The 21,120-nt window shown below is 41.9% G+C and overlaps 1 protein-coding gene across 6 annotated transcripts; it reads right to left on the bottom strand.

Moving 5' to 3' along the window:
* Positions 1–25: 25 nt before the first annotated feature.
* plpp1a (phospholipid phosphatase 1a) lies at positions 26–20,140 on the bottom strand. 6 transcript variants are annotated; one of them, XM_040157543.1, is made up of 8 exons: positions 20,064–20,140; positions 16,252–16,298; positions 14,578–14,748; positions 10,754–10,908; positions 7,491–7,771; positions 3,916–3,973; positions 2,087–2,263; positions 1,174–1,293 (listed from the first exon to the last, which is right to left on the bottom strand). In XM_040157543.1, exons 3-8 carry the CDS (start codon positions 14,633–14,635, stop codon positions 1,174–1,176), a joined length of 849 nt encoding a protein of 282 aa, XP_040013477.1. In that variant the 5' UTR covers positions 14,636–14,748; positions 16,252–16,298; positions 20,064–20,140. The 6 variants fall into 6 exon arrangements, with proteins under 6 accessions (XP_040013474.1, XP_040013477.1, XP_040013478.1 ...); XM_040157544.1 differs by lacking the exon at positions 20,064–20,140 and adding an exon at positions 16,876–17,628; XM_040157542.1 differs by lacking the exons at positions 16,252–16,298; positions 20,064–20,140 and adding an exon at positions 14,914–15,219.
* Between the last annotated feature and the right edge of the window lie 980 nt (positions 20,141–21,120).

Genomic DNA, 21,120 nt, shown 5'->3' with positions numbered 1-21,120 from the left:
GTATGTGGCTGGAATACGTTAAACATTCGTGATTTTATTGTTTTTTGCTTACATGGGTAAGGTGGTCCATTGATGACAAATTAATTGGACAGCTCATGACAAAATACATCCAACACTTGTGTTCCAATTGTGTTCATGTTAATAAGTAAAATGGCTTTATTTTTCCTTTTTCTTATTTTAGACATCTGTACATATTTAAGTTTGTTTTTTTTTCAATAAAAGTCTGTATGGTGATTTGTTTTTACATACAGATTATACAAAAGTACATTGTCTATTCACTTAATGTTTACATTAGTTCTTAGATACACAGGAAGCTGTGATAGCAGCAGCAGCAGCAGCCCAGCAAAGGCAACACGGGACTTAAAACTGACCGTTTGACTCTTCAACTCTAACCAAACATGATACTAGTAAAGCTTCCTCCTCGACTATATGGAGGTTAGACGGTTGGAGAATCAGACGGCAGCGGCAGTGGCCTGGAGTCGGCAGCTCCAGATTTGAAGCAGTGTTGAATTCTGGTCTAGGATTAGCTTTAGCCCCCAGCGCGTTCTACCCTTAAGAAACAAACAAAGGGCTAATTACACGAGGAAAGTTTAACACTGGACCTAAGGGCAGCAAAGTTGTGAGATTCATCGTTTCTGAGAGCCGGGGTTGGCCTAAAACTAACCCTAAATCAGATCTTTGAATAGACTGACTCCAGGTCAGGGAAAGCACAAAGCAGGGTTACATTCACAGGTTTCCAACTCTCCTCTCTCTCTCTCCCCCAGTAGTGGTCAGACCCTTTAGTGAGTGCATGCAGGTAAGTCTTCCCACTTGTTCAGTAGATAGATGGTTCCCGTCCTTACAGAATCTCTAGCCCCTAACCTACATCTGTTTCAGTCACTTTAGCATATCTACAAAGGTTGGACAGGTTGTCTCACCACTTCCCTTTAATGGAGAATCAGTGAACAAGACTGCAGATTGCCTAAAATTATAAAGTCGTAAAATCTGAAAAAGCCTGAGGTGAGTCATCCACTAGCTTACTTGAAAATAAGATATTTAGTAATCCACACTTAAAATCCAAGCAGGCTATCTGATGGGAATTTGCATGAGATGAAAGGCTAGAGCTGGGATCCTGGGTGTGCGTTTGGACAGAGCAGAGGTATCCTCCTTGTCCTCCTCCACATCTCACTTAGCTTAGTTTGGACTCTCAAAGTGGTTTCCATTTGTTGGGGTCTCCTGCAGGGTTGTGTGGGGGATGTCCGCTTCTTTACGGGAATCCACGCGTGGCTTGAAAAAGTCAGACACGAAGAAGACCTGCAAGATACAGGTGGAGAATGTTAAAAAGGCATAGATGGGAGCGGGGCTGGAATATTTGCATCTCTGCTCTGCCTAAAGACCACCGCTCAAATTATTAACTTACTATGCTTAACATTTCGGGGAATACGTTTGAGATTCCTTGACAAGAGTTAGAAGAGATCGATATTGCTCATGCCTGAATGGTAAACTATGAAGCTACAGCCAGCAGCTGCTTAGCTTAGTTTAGCTTAGCATGAACAGTGGAAAAGGGGGGTTTAAAAAATACCTACCAGCACCTCCACAACATGTCAAACATTTTTAATTTTTAGTGAAATATGTCAACATATTATCACTGTGAGCGTGTTAGTTTGCTCTACAGCTCCACTGAGCAGCTAGCATTGCTTTAGACTCTCTTACCTATAAAGACCCTGGCTAGCTGTCTCCTCCTGCTTCCACTCTTGATGCTAAGCTAACCATCTCCTGACAGATACAGTATGAGTGCATTATCAATCTGATGACGGGGGGGGGGGGGGGGGGGTAGCACTCCATGACAATAAGTCACTTTATTTACAGAGGACAAAAAGCCCCGGATGAGTAGAGAGACTTCTCAAGTTGTAAACATTTGAGCACAGTTGTGTACATTTAAGTTTCAGCAACATCTTGCTCTCCCTCACTTCCTGTCATCATTTCGGTATCCCCATCTAATAAAAAGGCAGAAAATGCCCCAGAAAAAAAAGTTGGAAAAAAAAAAAAAAAAAAGCAAGTCAGTGTACTTTAAATTTAAAGCAACATTAAAGGTTACAGGACTTACCACCAGAATAGCCATAAGGGCCCCCTGCAGGAGTCCAGTCAGCACATCACTCCAGTGATGTTTATAATCTGACACTCTCGACAATCCCGTGAACACTGAGGCAGCAATCAGGAAAAACTGGATCGTGGGTCTCAGTAGCCTCGCCCATTCAACCTGGAGTCGAGCCTGCAGATAGAGCTGAGAAAGACACAGGGCACGCAGTGCAACTATAGAGCACTTGTGTTTAGAGTCATGATAAATACAAGTGTGTCACAGGCAATGATTATGACATGGACAGGGAGCATTACTGTAGGTTTGGTAATCTAGTGAACGATCATTGTAGTAGGCAGCATTCTCGCAACAGGGGCAGGAAAATGAGCTGCAGTGATTTGCGGATGACTCAGTGCATTTCCATTTCCACACTACAGACAAGCCTAGCGTGCAGGAAAATGTAACATTGTTCCTGAATTACACAAATCATTTCAACTCAACAGCTCTACTATTAATCTACTATTTACTTCCTTCTCTTTTCTTTTAAAGAACGGAAAATCTCCTGCAGGCCACATTTCAATTTGTCAAACTGACCTTGAAAACTTGTACAAATTAGTCCGTTAATTCTCTGAAACAGGATCCACAATTTCATCTGACAGACATCACACCACCTCTGGAGCAGGATGACTTATCGTGTAAGACTCTTTAGTCAGCTGAAGGTCATGTTCCATTGTGTGATAAACCAGACAACTTAATTTTGTTTGTATGAAAAACAGGGTGTGTCTGTTCTTTTTGCCTGAAAAAAGGACAAACAAGCTTAGCTGCTTCCTCCTGAAGCATGTGTCTCTTCCTGTTCTACTTCATTTCTGATGCAAAGGCTCTCATTTAACTGGCGGTGGGAGAAAAAAAAAAAAGGCGCTCCAGGGTCTGTAGGTAGATGTTTAAATGTCAGCTGCTGCTTCTCATGCTTCAACTTCCACTCCTTGCGGAGGGAGAGAGCGCTTTATGCTGGTGCCAGGACTTTGTCCTGGTGTCTATTTCTGTCTGCTCATGCTGAATGAATCAGCAGCCCAGTGAGGTGCTGCAACTCTTTGAGCAGAATAGTGATAACAACCGTGAAAGTAATCTTGAAGCACTGCAGTTCGAAGGAATAGTTTGACACTTTGGGGAAATAAACCTTTTTGCTTTTTTGATGAAAGTTAGATGAGTGGATCAGTACCAATCTCATGTCTGTAAGCCAAATACGAAGCTACAGTGAGCAGCCCGTTAGCGTAGCTTAGCAGAAAGACTAGGGGGGGGCTAGTATGGCTCTTTCAAATCATTAAAAAAAAATCCACCTCCCAGCCCCTCTAAAGCTCACAAATTAACACATTAAATCTGGTTGGTTTAATCAGTACAAAAACAGCAGCTGTAGCTTCATATTTACCCGACAGACATGTAAAAATGACAAGTTGTGGTTTTATGGCGAGTTAAGACGACAAACTGCCATTTTTACACTTTGGTTTTTGTACGGATCAATTACAGATGGAGCCAGGCTAGCTGCTTCCCCGTTTTTCAGTCTTTAGGCAAAGCTAAGCTAACTAGCTGCTGGCTGTAGCTTTATATTTAATGGAAAGACATGAGAGAGATATCCAAGTCGTCATCTTACTCCAGTCAAGAAAAGCGAATAATATTATAATAATAATATTTCCCAAAATGTCAATCTACACCTTTAAGCTGAAGCAATCAGTATCACCATCACATTTGCTCAGATGTGTGGCAAATTAACAGGACAATACGTGGATCTTTTATTCACGGTGTCCCAGTAAATACGGACTGATTTAACTGCAGATCAACATGTATCTGGTGTAGGTACTCACAGCCAGGAACAGCATGCAGTACATGGAGAAAGAGGAGTGGCCGGAATAGAAGGATAGCCTGCAGGGGAGAGACAAAAGAACGGCTCAACACTTTGCTATGTGCTTAATTCATCTGCATCAAACAAACACAAATTAGAAGACAATGTCGATGTTCACTAGCAGGTAAGAGTGTTTGGTTGCTCTGTGCGTTTTTCAAAGTGGAGGGAAAACGAGGAAAAGCCTCCGGTCCTCCCTGCCTTAGTTACTTCCTGTTTATAATAGCAGTGCTGTGTTTTTACAATGTTGTCTGGACCACAGCAACAGCCATGTATGCACACACGGTGTAATGTTACTGTACGCTGGCGTATTTGGTGCGCTATGCCACTCTGGCGCTTGATGAGGATTCGGAGGCTTCACAGTCGTGACCCAATGACCTGCTGCTTGATCCGAGAAGCAGGTTTACTGAGTTATCCGGATAAATTTACGAGGTAAATCCCTAAAACTGGACCACTGAGACAAGGGAAAAACAAAACAGCTCTTCTGGGGTTTTACTTAGCTATACAACAACAAACCTGCTGAGACAACCCCTGTACCACTGTACACTCATCCACAAATAAAATTCTCTACCATTGGTTTTGAGTAATTTTCATCTATTGCAATCAACAGGTCAACATTTTCAGGTTACCTGGTGAAATATCTACTAGACAGACGTTCAAAACTGTAATAATCAAAGTACAATTTTGTGCAAATTAGCAAAAGTTATCATGCCAACAGGTTAAACTAAGATGGTGAACAATATACATGCTAAACATCACCATGTTGGCATTGTCACTATGAATGTGTTGGTATGCTGGTTTTAGCATTTAGCTCAAAGCACCACTGTACCCAAGTACAGTCCCTTGCCACCTTGGGTTGTTTTAGTATTTAAAAACAGTCTACCAGCACATTAGCAGCTCTGTGACAGTCAAATTGACGAGTGAGTTCAGGGCTGCAAGTAACAAGTATTTTTCTTTAGATTGATTAATTGAAAAATCATTTAAACAGATCAATCAGTCTATGGAATTTCAGACAATGGCAAACAATACCCATCACAAAGCAATGTTTCCAGATTAATGTTCTCCAACCAACAATCAAATACCAGAAGATATGCAATTTACAATATGAAAACAGGATGTAGCACAAAACCCTCAAATCTGAGAAGCTGAACTCTGCCTGTGTTTGTAATTCTTCATCATCATCATCATCATCATCATCATAGCTTAACCAAATTTATCAATGAATCCTTTTTTGCACCAACGGCCTTTGTTAGAGAACACGCCCCTGGCTGATCAAATGGTCCTTGGTAACAAAACCGAACTGGACTATGTAAGGACATTGCTGATCTCTATACATCCTCTGGAGGCATCAGATTAAAAATGCAGCCTGGCATGACCCACTGAGCGCTTCACTCACTCTCTATTCCTGGTTTCTTATGGATTCCACACCTAACAAGGGAGCTAGCATTTTTCATAACACTCTAAACCTTTGCGCACCTATGGCATTTTTCTGTTTTATATGAAAACAAACAGACGGACAGCTCTGGCAGCAGGCCTCCTCTGTCCTGTGGAACAACAAGCTAAGGAGGAATCATTTTACAGTAAGATGACCCAGAGCAGGCTACCACATCCTGCTTTCTCCTCTCCTGCTGCATTTATTAGCTCTATTAGTGACAAGCAGACCATCCCGAACACAGACACACACACACGAGCTGGAAATATAGTGTCTCCTGACTTAAAAGCCTTGGATATCTTGCTTGACTCACCGGATCTTTCTCTTGGCCTGCTGATAAATGTTTGTCCCTTTACGCTACATTAAAAATAAATAAATAAATAAATAAATAAAACAATACAGACTGCAGAGCAGCAATGTGGCTCCAGGGAAGCCCAACAATCGTGCACCACACCCTGGTAAATGTACAGCAGATAACCCAGAAGGGGGAGAGGGGTTGGTGGGCACATTTCCACTCAGCTCTTAGACTCAAAGGCTGTAGCTCAGGGAAACTGCGTTCGAAAGAGAGGACGACATCAACCTACAGTCTGACCTCCGAGTAGAATAACCTAACCTCTAGGTAGAATCGAAAAAGAGTAGAAAGTTCCTCGTAACCCATAATAAACCCTTCTTAACATCGGCACAGCTGATGTCATTTAGGCCTCTGCCTCTATAATTAACGCTGCTCTCGGCGGTCATTACTACATCAGAACGAGAAGTGGATATCCTCTCCTCCCACTATGCTTCCTTCTGCTCTGAGCTGATAAGGGACAGCCATAAAGCTATAACCAAAACAAGCTTTACGTTCCGGTCAAATCACTCAGTCATACTATCTCCGGTCTTGTGTGCCACAAACGGTTCACACCGCATCTGACTAAAAACACTGCTTTATATCATCCTCGTGCACATATCAACGAGGAACTCAATGTCGCGCAACTTCACAGGGGCATGCCGGGGCTTTGTCAAGATAGTCCCATGGCTCGCTGGGACTACCTCGGTAGTGCGTTAAAGACGCGATCGTGTCCGCTATCTGTCGGACTTGTCCTGTCCATGTAACATGTTTATCTCCTACAGGAGGGACACGGGTTGGTACTCAGGCTGTATCACCTCGCCCCCCCCATTTTTGTTTTTGCTCTTGCTCAGACAGCAGAGTGCGACTTCACTCCATAGATTGTAATCGTAAGCACTTTAAATAAAAATAGATTATAAAAAACAGTTACCGGATCAAATGGGGAAAAAGCAACCGTCTAATTATTCATAGGTTGTTCAGTGACATACTTAACCTTTACCCTTTGTACTCGCACTATGAGCTTGTTACGAAACAATGCAGGGCTTTTTTTTGGTCAGATTTTGTTTATCTCTTGGTCAACAAAATAAGAACCTAGAGTGGTACAAGTTTAAATTTGCATTTCAAGAGGAAACAACTGAAATCATGAACCATTCCATTCATTCATCCATCTAGGGTTTGCAACTAACCATTATTTTCAATATTAAATTAGTCTGCCTGTTATTTTTTCAATCAACCAATTCATTGTTTTGTCTAACTGCATATTGAAAATCGTTGCAGCTCTACGTTCACCCACCCTTTTCTGAATGGCAAGGTCATAGGTTTGGTCGAAGAAGTTTTAAAAAATGCATTTTCATATAATTATTATAAAATTATTTCTAAAATGATTCCAAAATGGATACCCCTGATGGATACTGTTGCTTCTGGATTTTTACTACATTTTTTACTACAAAACACTGCATTTCATGACCTTATTTGTGACTGATGTTCAGTTTTAGAGTCTTTAGAACAGTATTATTTATTAAATACAGGTACGCCTTTCAGCCCTCATACAAAAGAGAAGAGCTAGGAAAACCTTCAGCAGCCAAGCAGGGCAGCCTGTGTGTAAAACCAAGGGCTTCAAAAGCATTTTTCACCTCTTTCTGCTGCTCATTGAGACCACTGCTTTGAGCGCAAAGTAGTAACTGAAGACGTATCAACATTTTTGCCAACTCAGATCTTCTCTCACAGAGAAGTAATAGCAGAACAATGTTTTGACATACAGTATAACACCACCACCTACCTGCCCTCATTGACCATCGTCGGGTCTCCAGTGCACATGAAGTCTTCGATATATACCCCTGTTGAGCAGTTGCTACGCGTCCAATCAGGTTTGCAAACATCCAGGAAGTGCGGCCTGAGCCGGCCAATGGAATACTTGGCTATGTCGGTCAGCGACTGGCTCATCGCGGCACCAAAGAGGAAGGTGCCGATGGCTTTGTAAGTACAGGCGATGTAGCTGCCGAAAGACGACTTGGATTTGATGCGATTTACATAAACTGAAAGGCACTCGCCAAAGATCATCTGCAAGGGGAGGGGAGGTTGGGCAAGGGAGGAAGGGATACAGAGTTCAGAGGTCTGCACAGAAATACAAGATGGCAAATCAACATTAAATGTGCAACTGAATGAAATCTACAACATCAGAGCCAGCAATATTCCCTAATCCCAAATGGGTTTGGTGTTAAAAGGTTCAGATCATAACACTGATTCCACACAAAGCTATCTTGTTTTTGTATCAGCGTTTAAAGAAATAGTTTAACTGTTTGGGAAATACACTTACTTGCTTTCTTGCCAAGAGTTCGATGACAACACTGATACTAGTTTACTATCTCATATTGGTAAAAATGGAGAGTGGTATCCACCTTCTCACATAATTCTGGGCAAGAAAGGAAGTAATCTTATTTTCCAACATGTCAAAGCATTCCTTTAAATAGATTCTCCGTAAAATTATAATTTTATTGTGATTTGACAAAATTGGCAGGGTTTCTATCTTCTGCTCCCTTCTGAGATAGTAAATACTGTTGAAAATATCATGGCCAAAGGATGATGTCCACTTAAAATAATAAAACATGAGTAATTTTTTAGGATCTAAAAGTTGTATTGTAATGATGCCTCTCATTAGATCTCATAGTAAAACATTCTTTGTGTATTCGAGCTTGTACGGATCTGTTCATAGTGACGTACGCGGAATGCCCCATCAATTCCTCTTGCTGTCAAGGTTGAGGGTTCAAGTTCACGTGAATGTGTTTGTTACACAACGCTGCTAACAAATAACAGGCCCCGAGGACCTAGACGTGTCCTACATAAAAAGCCACTGACAGGTCTCTATTGCCACCGCTCTGCTATGTCTTTAAAAAAGCTTTGAAAAAGAGAACTAAAAACTTCGGCCGATGGCTCACTAAAGATTAAAAGGCATCTGTTTTTCCTTCAACTTTATACAACTAAATACATTTTGTGTTTACAATGGAAGGTGGCTGTCAGCTTCATTTTATTCATCCATGAAGGTAAAACCTACAGTATAAAAACTTTTTTTTTTCTTTTTTTTTATAAACTGACAGGATATTTTCACTGCTTATATAGAGACTTCTTAAGTGCTACTGCAGTTTGTTTTTTTTTTTCTTCTCTTTTTTAAAATTTTATTCCGCAGGCCAAGGTTACTACTGCACTGCTTGTTAAGACTTCCATATTCGCCATATTTAGTGTCTTTCTGCAAACTGTCGCAGCGGCTGCAGATTCATTTTGTGCTGGCAAATTTCAAAATAACACTCTGTCTCAGATTACCTCTCCGTCTCATCTTAAATTTGGGAAACTAAAGAGTTACGAAAACAATTTCTACCACATGCTGACAGGACATTTAGCTACGGTTAATGGTAGTGATGTGTTATGCAAGCAATTAAAAACACATACATTATTACAGAATAATGTATATAGCAGCAACCAGGGATTAATAGAGTAGAGAGAAGGTAAGAGTGTAAAAGTGGATCAAGATGAGCAGCAAATATAGACGGAATAGGAGGATGAGAAAATAGAAGTTCCCGAGAGAAAACCGTTAGCAGAAAACAAAACAGATGCACTTACAGTGAGTATTGTGACGGGAATCATAACACCTCCTAACAACTGATAGGAAATGGTGTCGTCTTTAAGGGGGTACTTGATTGAATCATCATTACAGAAAAAGCCCCGTCGGAAAGGCCTGTGTTGCACATTGAGTATTACAAATGGGAATCCAGCTAGCAGAGAGGCAATGAGAGAAAACACAAGGGAAAAAAAATGTTCAGGTTACAAAGATGTCACAGGGGCTCACACGATGCAACAGTGTGTGCCTGTACACAGCAGAAGACAGTGGCCATGTGAGAGGGTCACACAAAACGCTGCATCCTCAACAACGTCCGGGGACATCAGGGTGCAAAATATTAATGGTTAAAGTGTTGGCACGGAAACAAGGTAGTTAAATGCTGATAAGGAGCGTATGTTAGTGGATAAAAGTCAAACTTAAGAGCACAAAAATGACATTTCTGGGCAGGTTATTGAGAGGTGAGCCTCATTATTTTGGGTGCAGCAGATGAGTTTTTAATCGGCCATCGTTTCTAGATTGTTTTTCCAACACACCCATAGGAAGCTGAAGCTGTCAGCTTGAGAAGCAGCAGTTGTCTCACATGTTCCTCACACGGATGAAAAAAAAATTACACACTTTCTCGTTCACTTCCTCTCTAAAAAGTGACACACTTAACACTTTAATTGACTTTCAATCTCTAAGTGATCTCAATCCCCACATATTGTCCCGCACCTGCCTTTGACAGACAGTGAGGTGTTCAAAAATTCGACTACAGTAACATTTGAGAAATTAAAAAAAAAAAAAAAAAGGGTTACAGATTGAGGTTATGAATACTCATGATACGTAAGAGACTAGATGGAAGAGATAAATCACTGATACCACGAAGCCATAACAGAGGGCACTCACAACACACAAGCACAGTTTTTTTTAAGTGGACATCCTCCTTTGCCTTTAGCTTTGTGTACACAACTGTACGAGCCAGTGTGGCTCCACATCCAGCAATGCCACAAACCTCGCACCGGGATAGGAAACGGTAGCAGGACTAAACAAAACCTACTGTTTCAATAGCAGGTAGCTGTCCGACTGCACAGGTTGGGCGATCTGTAGTACCAAACAGGAAGCTAGTCATGCTGGATACACCCTGAATTAGGCTATGGAAATTTGGTGGTTCTCTAACGTACTGGTCTTGCTGGCTCTGTTGGTCCTAACTGACCTTTCTCACGGCAGGGAAAAAAAAAAAAAAAAAAAAAAAAAAAAATCACATGTGTAGCTGATAACAATGATTTCCGCTTTCCATGTAGGTGTCACGCATCATACCAGAGGCTCTGGCACACCCTGGAATGCTTTAGTTATTAGTTACACCTGTGGTTGACAACTCAACACATTTTCTATGAGACAGGTCATGTATCTATGTCATACCCCTTCCTCTTCCTTGATTGACTCCTACTTACGCAGCTAATGGGCAGGGTGAAGCCCACAGTGTAGAGGACTGTGGAGGTGACTGTGCTGGTGTGGAAAGGGTACTTGACGCTTTCGTCGTTACAGAAAAAGCCCCTCTGGTAAGGGCGGATCTTACCCAGGTTAAAGGCTGCCAGAGGCAGACCTCCTGTGGACGGAGATCGGGAGGGGTTACCAGTGGAAGAGGTCAGAGGTCAAGAGAGACATGGCAGAGAGAGTAAGGGTGCTGAAGGGGTTGAGGTCTTGAAATCGGTCGTCTTTCAGGTGGAAGTGGATTTACTGAATACGCATGACAAACTGCAGAAAGGCATAGATATGTGCCAAATTAAACTGTTTCTATTCTTTATGGAAGAACTGAGAGACCCCAACCTTTCTAGCACCTGAATTGAAGGATACGGTTAGCTTCATCCTTGCTACCATTAAACCCGGAAAGCCCAAATCCTGCAATGTGTTAATCCATCTCTCTATACGTTATAACACTCAGCCGCAAGCCCGTTTGTTCCTACTGAATAGGTCAATCTTTGAAAATGGGTCGAAAATATACGTCCAATTTTTTACTTTTTTAAAAAGACATAATTTCTTGAAACAGCTATTTCTTAAACAGGACCGAATAGTGCATTTGTTTGGGACTATTTTCAGCCGATGATTTAATCACATTTGGTGCATTAGTGACCATTTGTTGCAGCAGGCCAGCGTATGTGGAATCCACTCAAAATAAACTACATTGTCAATGTTCATCGCAATAAAGCATCAAATCCTTGGTCATTTTGGTCTTTTCATAAAATCTGTTCACAATAGGGAAAAACAGAAAATACTGACCACCTTATCCTCAAGTTGGATCCTCAAAAAATGTGCATTACTCAGCTCCATCGGATACTCTGCAACATGCTGTATTACACAGTAAAAACACTCAAAATGATGCTATCCTAGGGCAGTTTTTTCAGCAGGGAGGATCGTGAAGTTTTTTTGAGATGGAGCCTTGACTCAAGCCAATGCGAAAGGAGCTGTGGACATAGTTTTAATGCTCCCTACAGATAAACTACCATAAAATATAACAGATTATGCTACATAGTTTTGACAGTGCAAAGTCTGAGGTGTAATGCTGCTGTCATTTCTCCGGCTGTTTGGCCCGTTTAGCCCACTGTGTGGCGGGGAAAAGACATACTAGTTCACCCGTTCAAGCAGAAAGTGGGGGTCTGTTATTGAGCTTTAATGCACTTATGCACGAGCCATGTCTCCAAATGGCAGAATCGGCGCAAAGGCACGACACCACAGGAAGATACAGCTTCGCCCCGTAAACCTGCCCTGTAAACTACTGTTTAGTTCTGGCTGGTATTTTTGTTCTGCCTGCCGTTTCTGCAGCTGTTGACACCGTCAGCTGTGCCATCCGAAGTTGATGGGCTGCAACAGCTGGAAAATGCCAGAGAGTCGGGACAGAGAGACACACAGGCCAACGGCGGGACCCCAGTGTCACTTACACTTTAACTTGCTCTCATCTCCATAACACTGCAACTAAAAGGGCTTCCCAACACACACACACACACGGACAGAAAGAAAGAAAAATGTGGACATTTCAATATTAATAAACATTTACATTGAATCTTTTATCTGGACTCACTGGCAGCCTGCAACCTACTCCGCTCTTTATGCACTTCAAAAAATAAAGACAAATTCTCACATTTATCGAGCCCTGGTCTTGCTACATGTACGTGCATGTTTGGTAACAAGCAGCACGGCATAACTGCTGGCGCAAGACTCTCACAGTTGCTTTTTTTTTTTATAATTTAATAGTCTCTGTGTGCGTGTGTGTGCTTGTTTGTGCTTGTGCTTGTTTGTTATTGCAGAATAATCAAGTTTGCTTCTGCATCAGTCATCCAGACGGCACGCCGAGATTGTGGGGTCATAGTGCTTCTCGCTGCACGCATGCTCTGCTGGTGAGGTGCTTACTAAATAATGCAATGTGAAAGAAGTCTGTAGCCTTGGGAGTTCATCGATATGTCAAAGTCCCCCTGCACTTTGCTTATCGTTACTTAGATGTTTGACCTTCACTGAGCAGAACGGTAACAGATGGCTGCTTTCACGTTCATCGATTTCTGCTCTCACATTAAATCTCAGTTTAAAACTAGTTTGGAGGCCAAGTATGGTCCAAGGAAACACCTTGTTTTTAAATGAGCAATATTTGCACAGATTGGAGTTTCCAATGAGGGAGAAGAGTAGATGTAGTTTCAATGGTTTACTGGATAATTGAAGCTTTTGTGTGAAAAAAAAAAACCATATCAGACACAAATTATTCTTCCACGCGGAGGATTTCTATATTTCTTAAAACTGTTATCTTATTTAAAATGTTAATTTTATGTGTCGTTTTAATATAGACTGTAGAACGTGCAAGGGAAGCCATAGCCATAGAGTGATTAATTTGTACCATGACCTATAGGTCATGGTACAAATTAATCGTTCATAATCAGATTTAAGGCCTCAGAGACAATGTCTGTGCCTACGCAGCAAAACTGGGAGACAACAGCCATGTGCGTACTTACACAGCGGTTCCTATGTTCAAATATAAAGGCCTCAAGACTGGTTGAGAGAAATTACTAATATTTCAGGCCCGATGTGAGTGGACCGTAAGAACCCGCCATGTAATGGTTTTAGAAACAGCGTGGTTACACTGAGCAGAAAAGCTGCGTCAGTGCTGGCACGCGGGTTTGAAAACACAGACAGAGGTTATACTGCAATACAGTCATGGCCATTCGTCAGCAACGCTTAATACACGAAACTTCAAACTCTGAATATCTGAGTCAATGAAACAGTGGCCAATGAGCCACAAAATATAAGACACTGACTTGTGCTGCAGCAGTAAGTCAATTAATCAATTAGTCATTTTTTAAGCAAAAAATTTAAATATTTGCTGATTCTACCTTCTCAAATGTGAGGATGTAAAGATTTTCTTTGTCGCACACGATCGTAAAAGTAGTATCTTTGGATGTTGGCTGGCGGATCGGCCAAAACGAGGCATTTGAAATCATCAGCTCGGGCTTTGGGAGCTTGAAATGGGTATGTCTCTCCGTTTTCTGACGTTTTATTGGCCAGACGACTAATCAAGTAATCGAGGAAATCATCAGCAGATGATTCGAAAGTAAAAAAAAAATAATTGGTTAGCTGTTAACCTGCAAATTTATTTAACATGTTTTAATCTACTCCTGTAGACATCGGTTTATATACAGGCATGAATTACAGACTTCAACTTTGACCACTTGGGTAAATCAAACTTTAGTCGATGAGCCACAAAATATGAGACAGTGACTGTGGAAACATTACATAATGGGGAAGGCACTCCGATAGAAGTGAGACAATATTGATAGGAATGACTGCAGGGATGTGCTGCGTTTTATGCTTTATCTCCAAGACGGCATCAGTATTAACCACTGGAGTCCCAGGAGTAACTCTTGAAAAGACATTGCAGTGGCGGCAATTTGCATACAGTGGAAACAAAGGACATAAATCTACCGGGATCCTTTCACCTACTTGTAAAAGATACCGAACAGATTTCACACATGGCGTAAACGTTCTGGCGGGTTATTGGCACCATTGGAGGTTAAAATAAGTTGAGTTAAACAAAAAAACAAAAAACAAAAACACAGTGAGGTCTCAGTTAATCTCGCTCGTGGGCTACTGAACATTCACCACTCCCTTCACGTGATGGCAAACTGTTAAATATCCGAACAGCGGGATTATATCAGATCACAAATCGGCTTATATCGATAACAGCAGCCGCAAAACAGCACACGACGGTCCGCGAAAAGGACATTGCGACACGTACCTAGAATCAGACAGGCTATGTCCAGCAGGACGAAGGGGATTCCTCTGGTCTCGAACATGTTCGCTCTTGTCTGTCTCGGAGTCGAGTCCCTGGCTCGCGGTGCGTCCTCTCCTGTAATCAGCACCGGGGGGGAGATGCCCCTCCTTTGGACGTCGATGCTCCTGTTTCAGACTGACCGTGAGATCAGAAAATCGCACAGGAATAAAAAAAAATAAATTAAAAAAAAAATGCCACCGACGCAGAGTGAGACCCAGGGCGCCCTCGCCCCGCGAGAGACACGGGCCGCCCGGGGCAGCTGCGGGGGACGTGCGTATCAGGCGCAGAAATGCGTCTTACTGTCGCCGCGGCGTGGCCGGTAAGCCCACGGATCTGTCATGTCGGTGTCGGAGCCGTTAAGGGCCTTTTAAACGACGCTGGCGCTCGCTGTCGCGGAGGGCCGGTCGTTTGGACGGACACCTGTCCCCTGTCCCCCCCCCACCACCCTGCCGATGTTTGCAGCCCGTGACACAGGGGCGGTCGGGCGGATCCGGAGAGCCCCTGGGACGAGCGCCGCGAAGGCCCGGTGATGCCTTCGTGGTCTAGCGGGAATATTGGGAATAAGGACCTTATCCTCATTTGTGACCTCAATGTGTCTCCGGGAGGGACTCGTCCCCTAACGAAACCCTAGGAGAAAGATTTTTTTTCTTTAAACACAGGTTATCCAGCTGCAGGTACGCCGCAGCCCTATTCGGATTACTGTGTTCTAGATTTGACAAGTATAGGCCTAGTGGTTTTCGATCTAGACCCAGTATGATGTGCCAAGATAGGGGGAAAGTAGTGAAATCGCCCTTTTTGTGTTTTCACAAATAGAATAAAGGTTTCACAAATCTGAAACTGTGTTTTAAACAGTCTCTACTCTCTCCTTAGCAATCTAGTCCAGATTTGACAAGTCTAAGTGTGGTGGTTTTTCATTTTTGACCTGGCCTGATGTGGTCTGGTTGGGGGAAAAAAACCAAAAAAAAACAAAAAAACAATGAAATCGCTCCTTTTTGTTATTTAACAAATGAAAAAGGTTTCACATATTTGGACGTGTGTTTTAAACAGTCTTTAGCCTCTCTGGGTTAATGTGGTCCAGATCTGACAAGTCTAATTGTAGTGGTTTTTGATGTAGACCTGGTCTGATTGAAAACACCCCTTTTGTGTTTTGACAAATAGAATAAAGGTTTCACAAATCTGAAACTGTGTTTTAAAACAGTCTTTACTCTCTCCTCAGTCATCTAGTCCAGATTTGACAAGTCTAAGTGTGGTGGTTTTTCATTTTTGACCTGGCCTGATGTGGTCTGGTTGGGGAAAAAAACAAAAAAAAAACAAAACAATGAAATCGCTCCTTTTTGTTTTTTAACAAATAGAATAAAGGTTTCACATATTTGGACGTGTGTTTTAAACAGTCTTTAGCCTCTCTGGGTTAATGTGGTCCAGATCTGACAAGTCTAATTGTAATGGTTTTTGATCTAGACCTGGTCTGTTGTGGTCTAGATGGGGAAAAAGCAGTGAAATTTTTCCTTTTTTCACAAATCTTAGAGTGGATTTTAAACAGCATTAAAGCTTTAACTAGGATGTTTTAACATCCTTTCACAACAACAAGTGCATCAAAAAAAGTGGTCATTCAGTATTGTAATGTAAAGTTCTCCTTACTTTCCTTTTTACTGCTGAATCAGACACGTAGTCCAGGAGGTTGGATCCTGAAAGGAATATAAACATTTTGGGAAATAGTTATTCGCTTTTTTTTTTTTTTTTTTTTTTGCTGAGATTCAGATTTAAAGACTGATACAACTCTCACATCCGTCCCTTAAAATCAATGAAGTGAACATGAAATGTGAAGCTACAGCCAGTGCAGGTTAGCTTAGACTAGTTTAGCGCAAAACCTGGAAACAGGAGCAACGGACAGTCTGATACTTTTAACGGTAACAGCATCCACCTCCCAGCACTTTTAAAACTCACCAATTAACACGTTATATCTTCTTTGTTTGATCCAAAAAAACAAAAACAAAAACCGAAGTATAAAGACGTTGCCCTGTTACAGGGGGTTGTGTGTCAGACTAGTACAAGAAATAGTCTGGCATATAACCCCGGTAACGATGCACCGTGTTGTTTTGGCACTTTGCTTTTTGTTAATTAAATAAACAAAATATAACGTATTGATCAGTGATTCTATTGCAGATTCTATCCCCCCCGCCCCATTTCCGGTCTTTATGCTAAGCTAAGCTAACTGGCTGCTGTCTCCCGTTTCATTTACCCTGTTTGAGAAGGTCCACTTACGGTTCGACTCGAGCATTCGAACCGATGGCCTCACACTATCTTCAAGCACTCTTTGAATTGATGCCGAACACATAGTTGAATCAATGACTGCGAGTGGCCCAGTCCCTGAGGCAGCGAGGTAACCACAAGCCACGACATTTCCACCAACCGTGCCTCACAGTTCTTATGAGGTTCTTCTCCTGTCTTTGGCCTGTGCCAGACATGTCTACTGTTACTGTGGGCAAACAACTCTAACGTTGATTCGTCTGTCCAGGGCACATTATTTCCAGAAGGCCTGGTCTTTGCCTATTTGTTCAATGGCAAATGTAGTCTGGCTCTAATGTCCTTTTTGGACGGCGACGGCTTTTTCCTGGCACGCCTCCTATGCACGATGAAATTTGTCCAACCACCGTCTGATTGTAGACGCATGCACTTTGACACCAATAGCTGCAAGAGTTAACTGTAGATCCTATGATGAAATTTGGGGGTTGTTTTTTTTTTTGGAGACTTCTTTTTGTATCGGTAACTCTAATGGACTGGTCTTGGGCTGAATTTGCAAGGGGCGGCCTTTCCTGGGCAACTTGGCAGTCGTTTGAAATCTACGCCCCTTGTAGATGATGTTCCTCCTGATGTTCCACAGTGGAATGACTTGTTTAAAATAATTTGGAGATCTTTTTAAACCCCTTGCCAGACTCACTGGCATCCACGGCCTTCTTTTTCTGGAGGCCTTAGCGAGCTCTCTAGATCTCGGCACATCAGCAGCAAAGAAAATCACCAAAGCCCAGAGGTTTAAATAAAACCTGTTCCACTCGCACTCCCCAAGTCACTGGTACCTAATCAGGAACACCTGCTTCTAATTTGAAGGGGGTGTATCTTACTACTACCACATGACCGATCTGCACCTTTATTGATACGCACTGTTTCAAAGAGGATCAACTGTTTGCTTGCTCATATATGTTGAAAAAGTCAACAATTCCAAGGGGCTGTACTTAATTTTTTCACATGACTATACATGCACCTGACTCCTTAGTTTGGAGAGCATGGACGACATTGTTTTGTCCGAATAAGCCCATGCGGTACTTTCGTGGCAAACTGCGTCTGCTGTGTATTTCAAAAGGACTTCTTAGATGTCAATCTTTAAACCAGAGCTGCATTTCCTCGTCAAATGTGCCACGGTGACAATTTAACTTCAGCTCAGGGAAACTCCCCGGTACAGCAGAGCTGAGATCTAATCAGTTAAACTCTGGAATCGCCCGCGCGGTAAATTAATCATTTATCCAAAACCTCTTGGCTCTGGTCCCTGGAGGACATTTAGAAAACAACACACGGGGCTAAATTAAAATATACAGAGAAAAACATCAAATTATACACCACCCCATTTGTCAGATATTGTAATAAAGTTTGCACACACACCGTCATTTATTGCCTTGGGGATATACATTATTCAGATTGAATTATCTCCGATGGTTCAAGCTGGCATGGCAGCCCAGCAATAATCACAACTGACACCGCAATCAGCTCACTGTCCCCATCTAGTGATCTTGAGGTTAGGCTACGCTAAAAAAAAAAAAAAAAAAGGAAAAAGACTAAAATAAACTTGGAAATTGTGATGAATACCAATAAATTATTCAAAATCTTCACATACTGTATCTATCGCGTTTCCATATTTTTAAACCAACTATATTTAACAGCATTTTTGCTCACAAGAAGAGATTCAACGGACAGATGTTTATGAAAGTCAGCGAAGGAGGAGACATCTTGCAGTTCACCCTCCGAAACAAAAATATTTGGATATTCGTAGATTCTGGATTTTTCAATGAGGGAGAAGGAGAAGATGTAATTTTAAGAATTTTTAACGAGGTAACTGGGGATTTTTATATGCCCCGTGTGTCTGGAGAGGAGCTTTAATACTGTTTATAAAAGTCTGCTGTGACCATCTAATGATAATAATTCTTCAAGAAGGTAAATATAGATACATTGCATTACATTAATTGTGCACTACTAATAGTGATTTTATCTCTTGTGTGGATCTCTTGTGCTCGAGAGCATTTTGCTCACTGAGGAGTCTGAGTTTGATTTGGTTTTGGGTTTTTGTTTTTCTTTACTTACGATTACATCCCATGACCTAGATAACTGAGGACCTTTTATCAGAGCTGCAGCGATTAGTGGATTAATCAATTAGCCGATCAACAGAAAAATAATTTTAAAAAAAACATTTTGATAAACAATTGATCACTGAATTCATGTTTGACGCATACATGTCAAACATTTCCTAGATAATGTAACTAAGTACACGTACTCAAGTAAGGCATTTCATTTCAGTTTTCAGGTCCTCGAACTTTACTTCGGCACTTCCATTGTACACCGCGGTACTTTTACTCGATTACATTCCATCCCACATAATGAGCTTCGTACTCCAGCAGAGTCAGGTCAGTCACTGTTGCCAGATTTCGATTTGACACCACAAAACACGTGATCGGTTTATAACGTGTGACGCAACGTGTGACTGCCCAGCAAAACTGTGTATTGACATTAGAATACTTGCATGTATCGGAAATAATATATAATATTATGATATATGACGAACCGGCTGCATAATGAGTACTTTTACTAGCTTTTTGCTGCATATTCTGTATATGCTTTTTATTTTTGAGGTATTGCTCTTTAAGTAAAAGGGTCCAAATACTTTTTACACTGTTGAAAAATGAAGTCCTCGGATCTTTCCTATTGGCTCAATGATTGTATGTAGTGTTTGTCGGTCCATAGACACATGGGTCCAGACGGGCTCTTCCTGTGTGGGTGTAAGTAATCGGGTCTCGCTGCGGGCTCTGTTCAGCTCCTCCGATGCAGAAGCTGTGTGCACCTCCGGACGTGCACACGAATACCGAGCGCCATGCCGCCCGTGGTGCGGGCAACATCGCCCGGCATGTCGGGGGAGTTTTTTTTTTTTTTTGCGGCGGTCGAGGCTTAGCTGCCTCGCGTGACTGGAGGCGTCGCCCCCTTCCTTGCGCGCGCACAGGGCTGCGCGGACCCACACGACCCAGGTGAGCCGCCGCCGCCGCGCGTTCGCCAAGTTCGGAGGGGAAAAGCCTTGAGGTTGCGCGTGCCCCCCCCCCCTCGCGTGAAAGGGAGAGCACTGCGTTACTGCCTATGGGGGGGGGGCTCCAAGGGGAGCTGGGGGGGGGTGTAGTGGTGTGAAGTGAACTTACCAGATCCTCATCTCTTTTTCAGGGTAGTGGCTCGGAGCAACATTAGCCGCTACTGGCATAACACACCTGAACCTCCGGACTAATGGCCGGAGTGTGAGTTGCATTGTGGGCAATGTAGGCGCCAGGTTGTTGTTGTTGGTGGTGGGTTTTTTGGTTTTTTTGTTTTGTTACTCTTTTAACAGGTGCAACCAAACTAACAGGTCTGCTGAGTGCCCGAAAACCCCTGCGGGACTGACTGAACCCCTGGGGCTTCACATGTCAGTGCTTTGTGGGAGTCTGATAAAGAAGATGATGTTACTGAGACGTTGGGTTGTATCCGTCCAACATGACGGTTCAAACACTGGTGGTAATTTTTGTTTTAGCCTGTTCGTGCGTAAGGTCTTCACCAACAGAGACCCAAAGTGTTAAATATTTTCTGCCCTGTTTCTCTGACAGATGAAGGAATAGCAATTCAAAGTGGCTTTGTTAAATAAAACGGTTACCGGGACAATTACCTTCAGGAAACATTAGAAAAACAACATCTTGTAGTAAAAACTGCTGAAAATAAGCAAGATAATATAACTTAAATAACTGATATAATATAAACAATATCATATTCATAATGATCTGAGCCTCAATTTCATTTGGATTGTTTCATAATTTCATATGTGTTTAGTATTGAACACTTTGGTTCTCCATATATTTGCTAATCAACTTGTCCCTGAGCACAAAATAAAGTTAGATTGAAAAAAGACAACTAAATGATATTTATGTGTAATTACATGTCTAATAAGCCGAGAAACAAAAGTAGTACATTTGATCTTCTCTAATATCAGTAATAGTCAACTCATGGTCATTATCAAGATAAGACTTGATACAGTAATGGGACAAGAAAACGCGCTGTAATAAAATATATACAATGCGCAAATATTCTTTATTCAACTAATTTACATGAAGTGAAAAATATCATGAAACATAAAGAAAGTTATTTGATGTATCATTACAAGGAATGTTTCAACGAAATAAAATAAAAACATGATTCAGAAAGTGACTCTTTTCACATCTTTAGTCAACCACC

Source organism: Xiphias gladius, chromosome 20 (genome assembly GCF_016859285.1).
Source record: "Xiphias gladius isolate SHS-SW01 ecotype Sanya breed wild chromosome 20, ASM1685928v1, whole genome shotgun sequence".
In the NCBI taxonomy this organism is placed as follows: domain Eukaryota; kingdom Metazoa; phylum Chordata; class Actinopteri; order Istiophoriformes; family Xiphiidae; genus Xiphias; species Xiphias gladius.
Note: the sequence above shows the minus strand (reverse complement) of the source record. Positions and strands in the feature narration are given on the sequence as shown.

Bases quoted from the DNA above. Each gene is read 5' to 3' on its own strand.
- plpp1a (XM_040157543.1), bottom strand. From the start codon at position 14,635: ATGTTCGAGACCAGAGGAATCCCCTTCGTCCTGCTGGACATAGCCTGT. The intron at 7,772-10,753 runs GTAAGTAGGAGT...CTCCCCTTGCAG, and splicing joins TCACCCTGCCCATTAGCTGC to ATGATCTTTGGCGAGTGCCT. The intron at 1,294-2,086 runs GTAAGTCCTGTA...TGTATCTTGCAG, and splicing joins CCCTTATGGCTATTCTGGTG to GTCTTCTTCGTGTCTGACTT.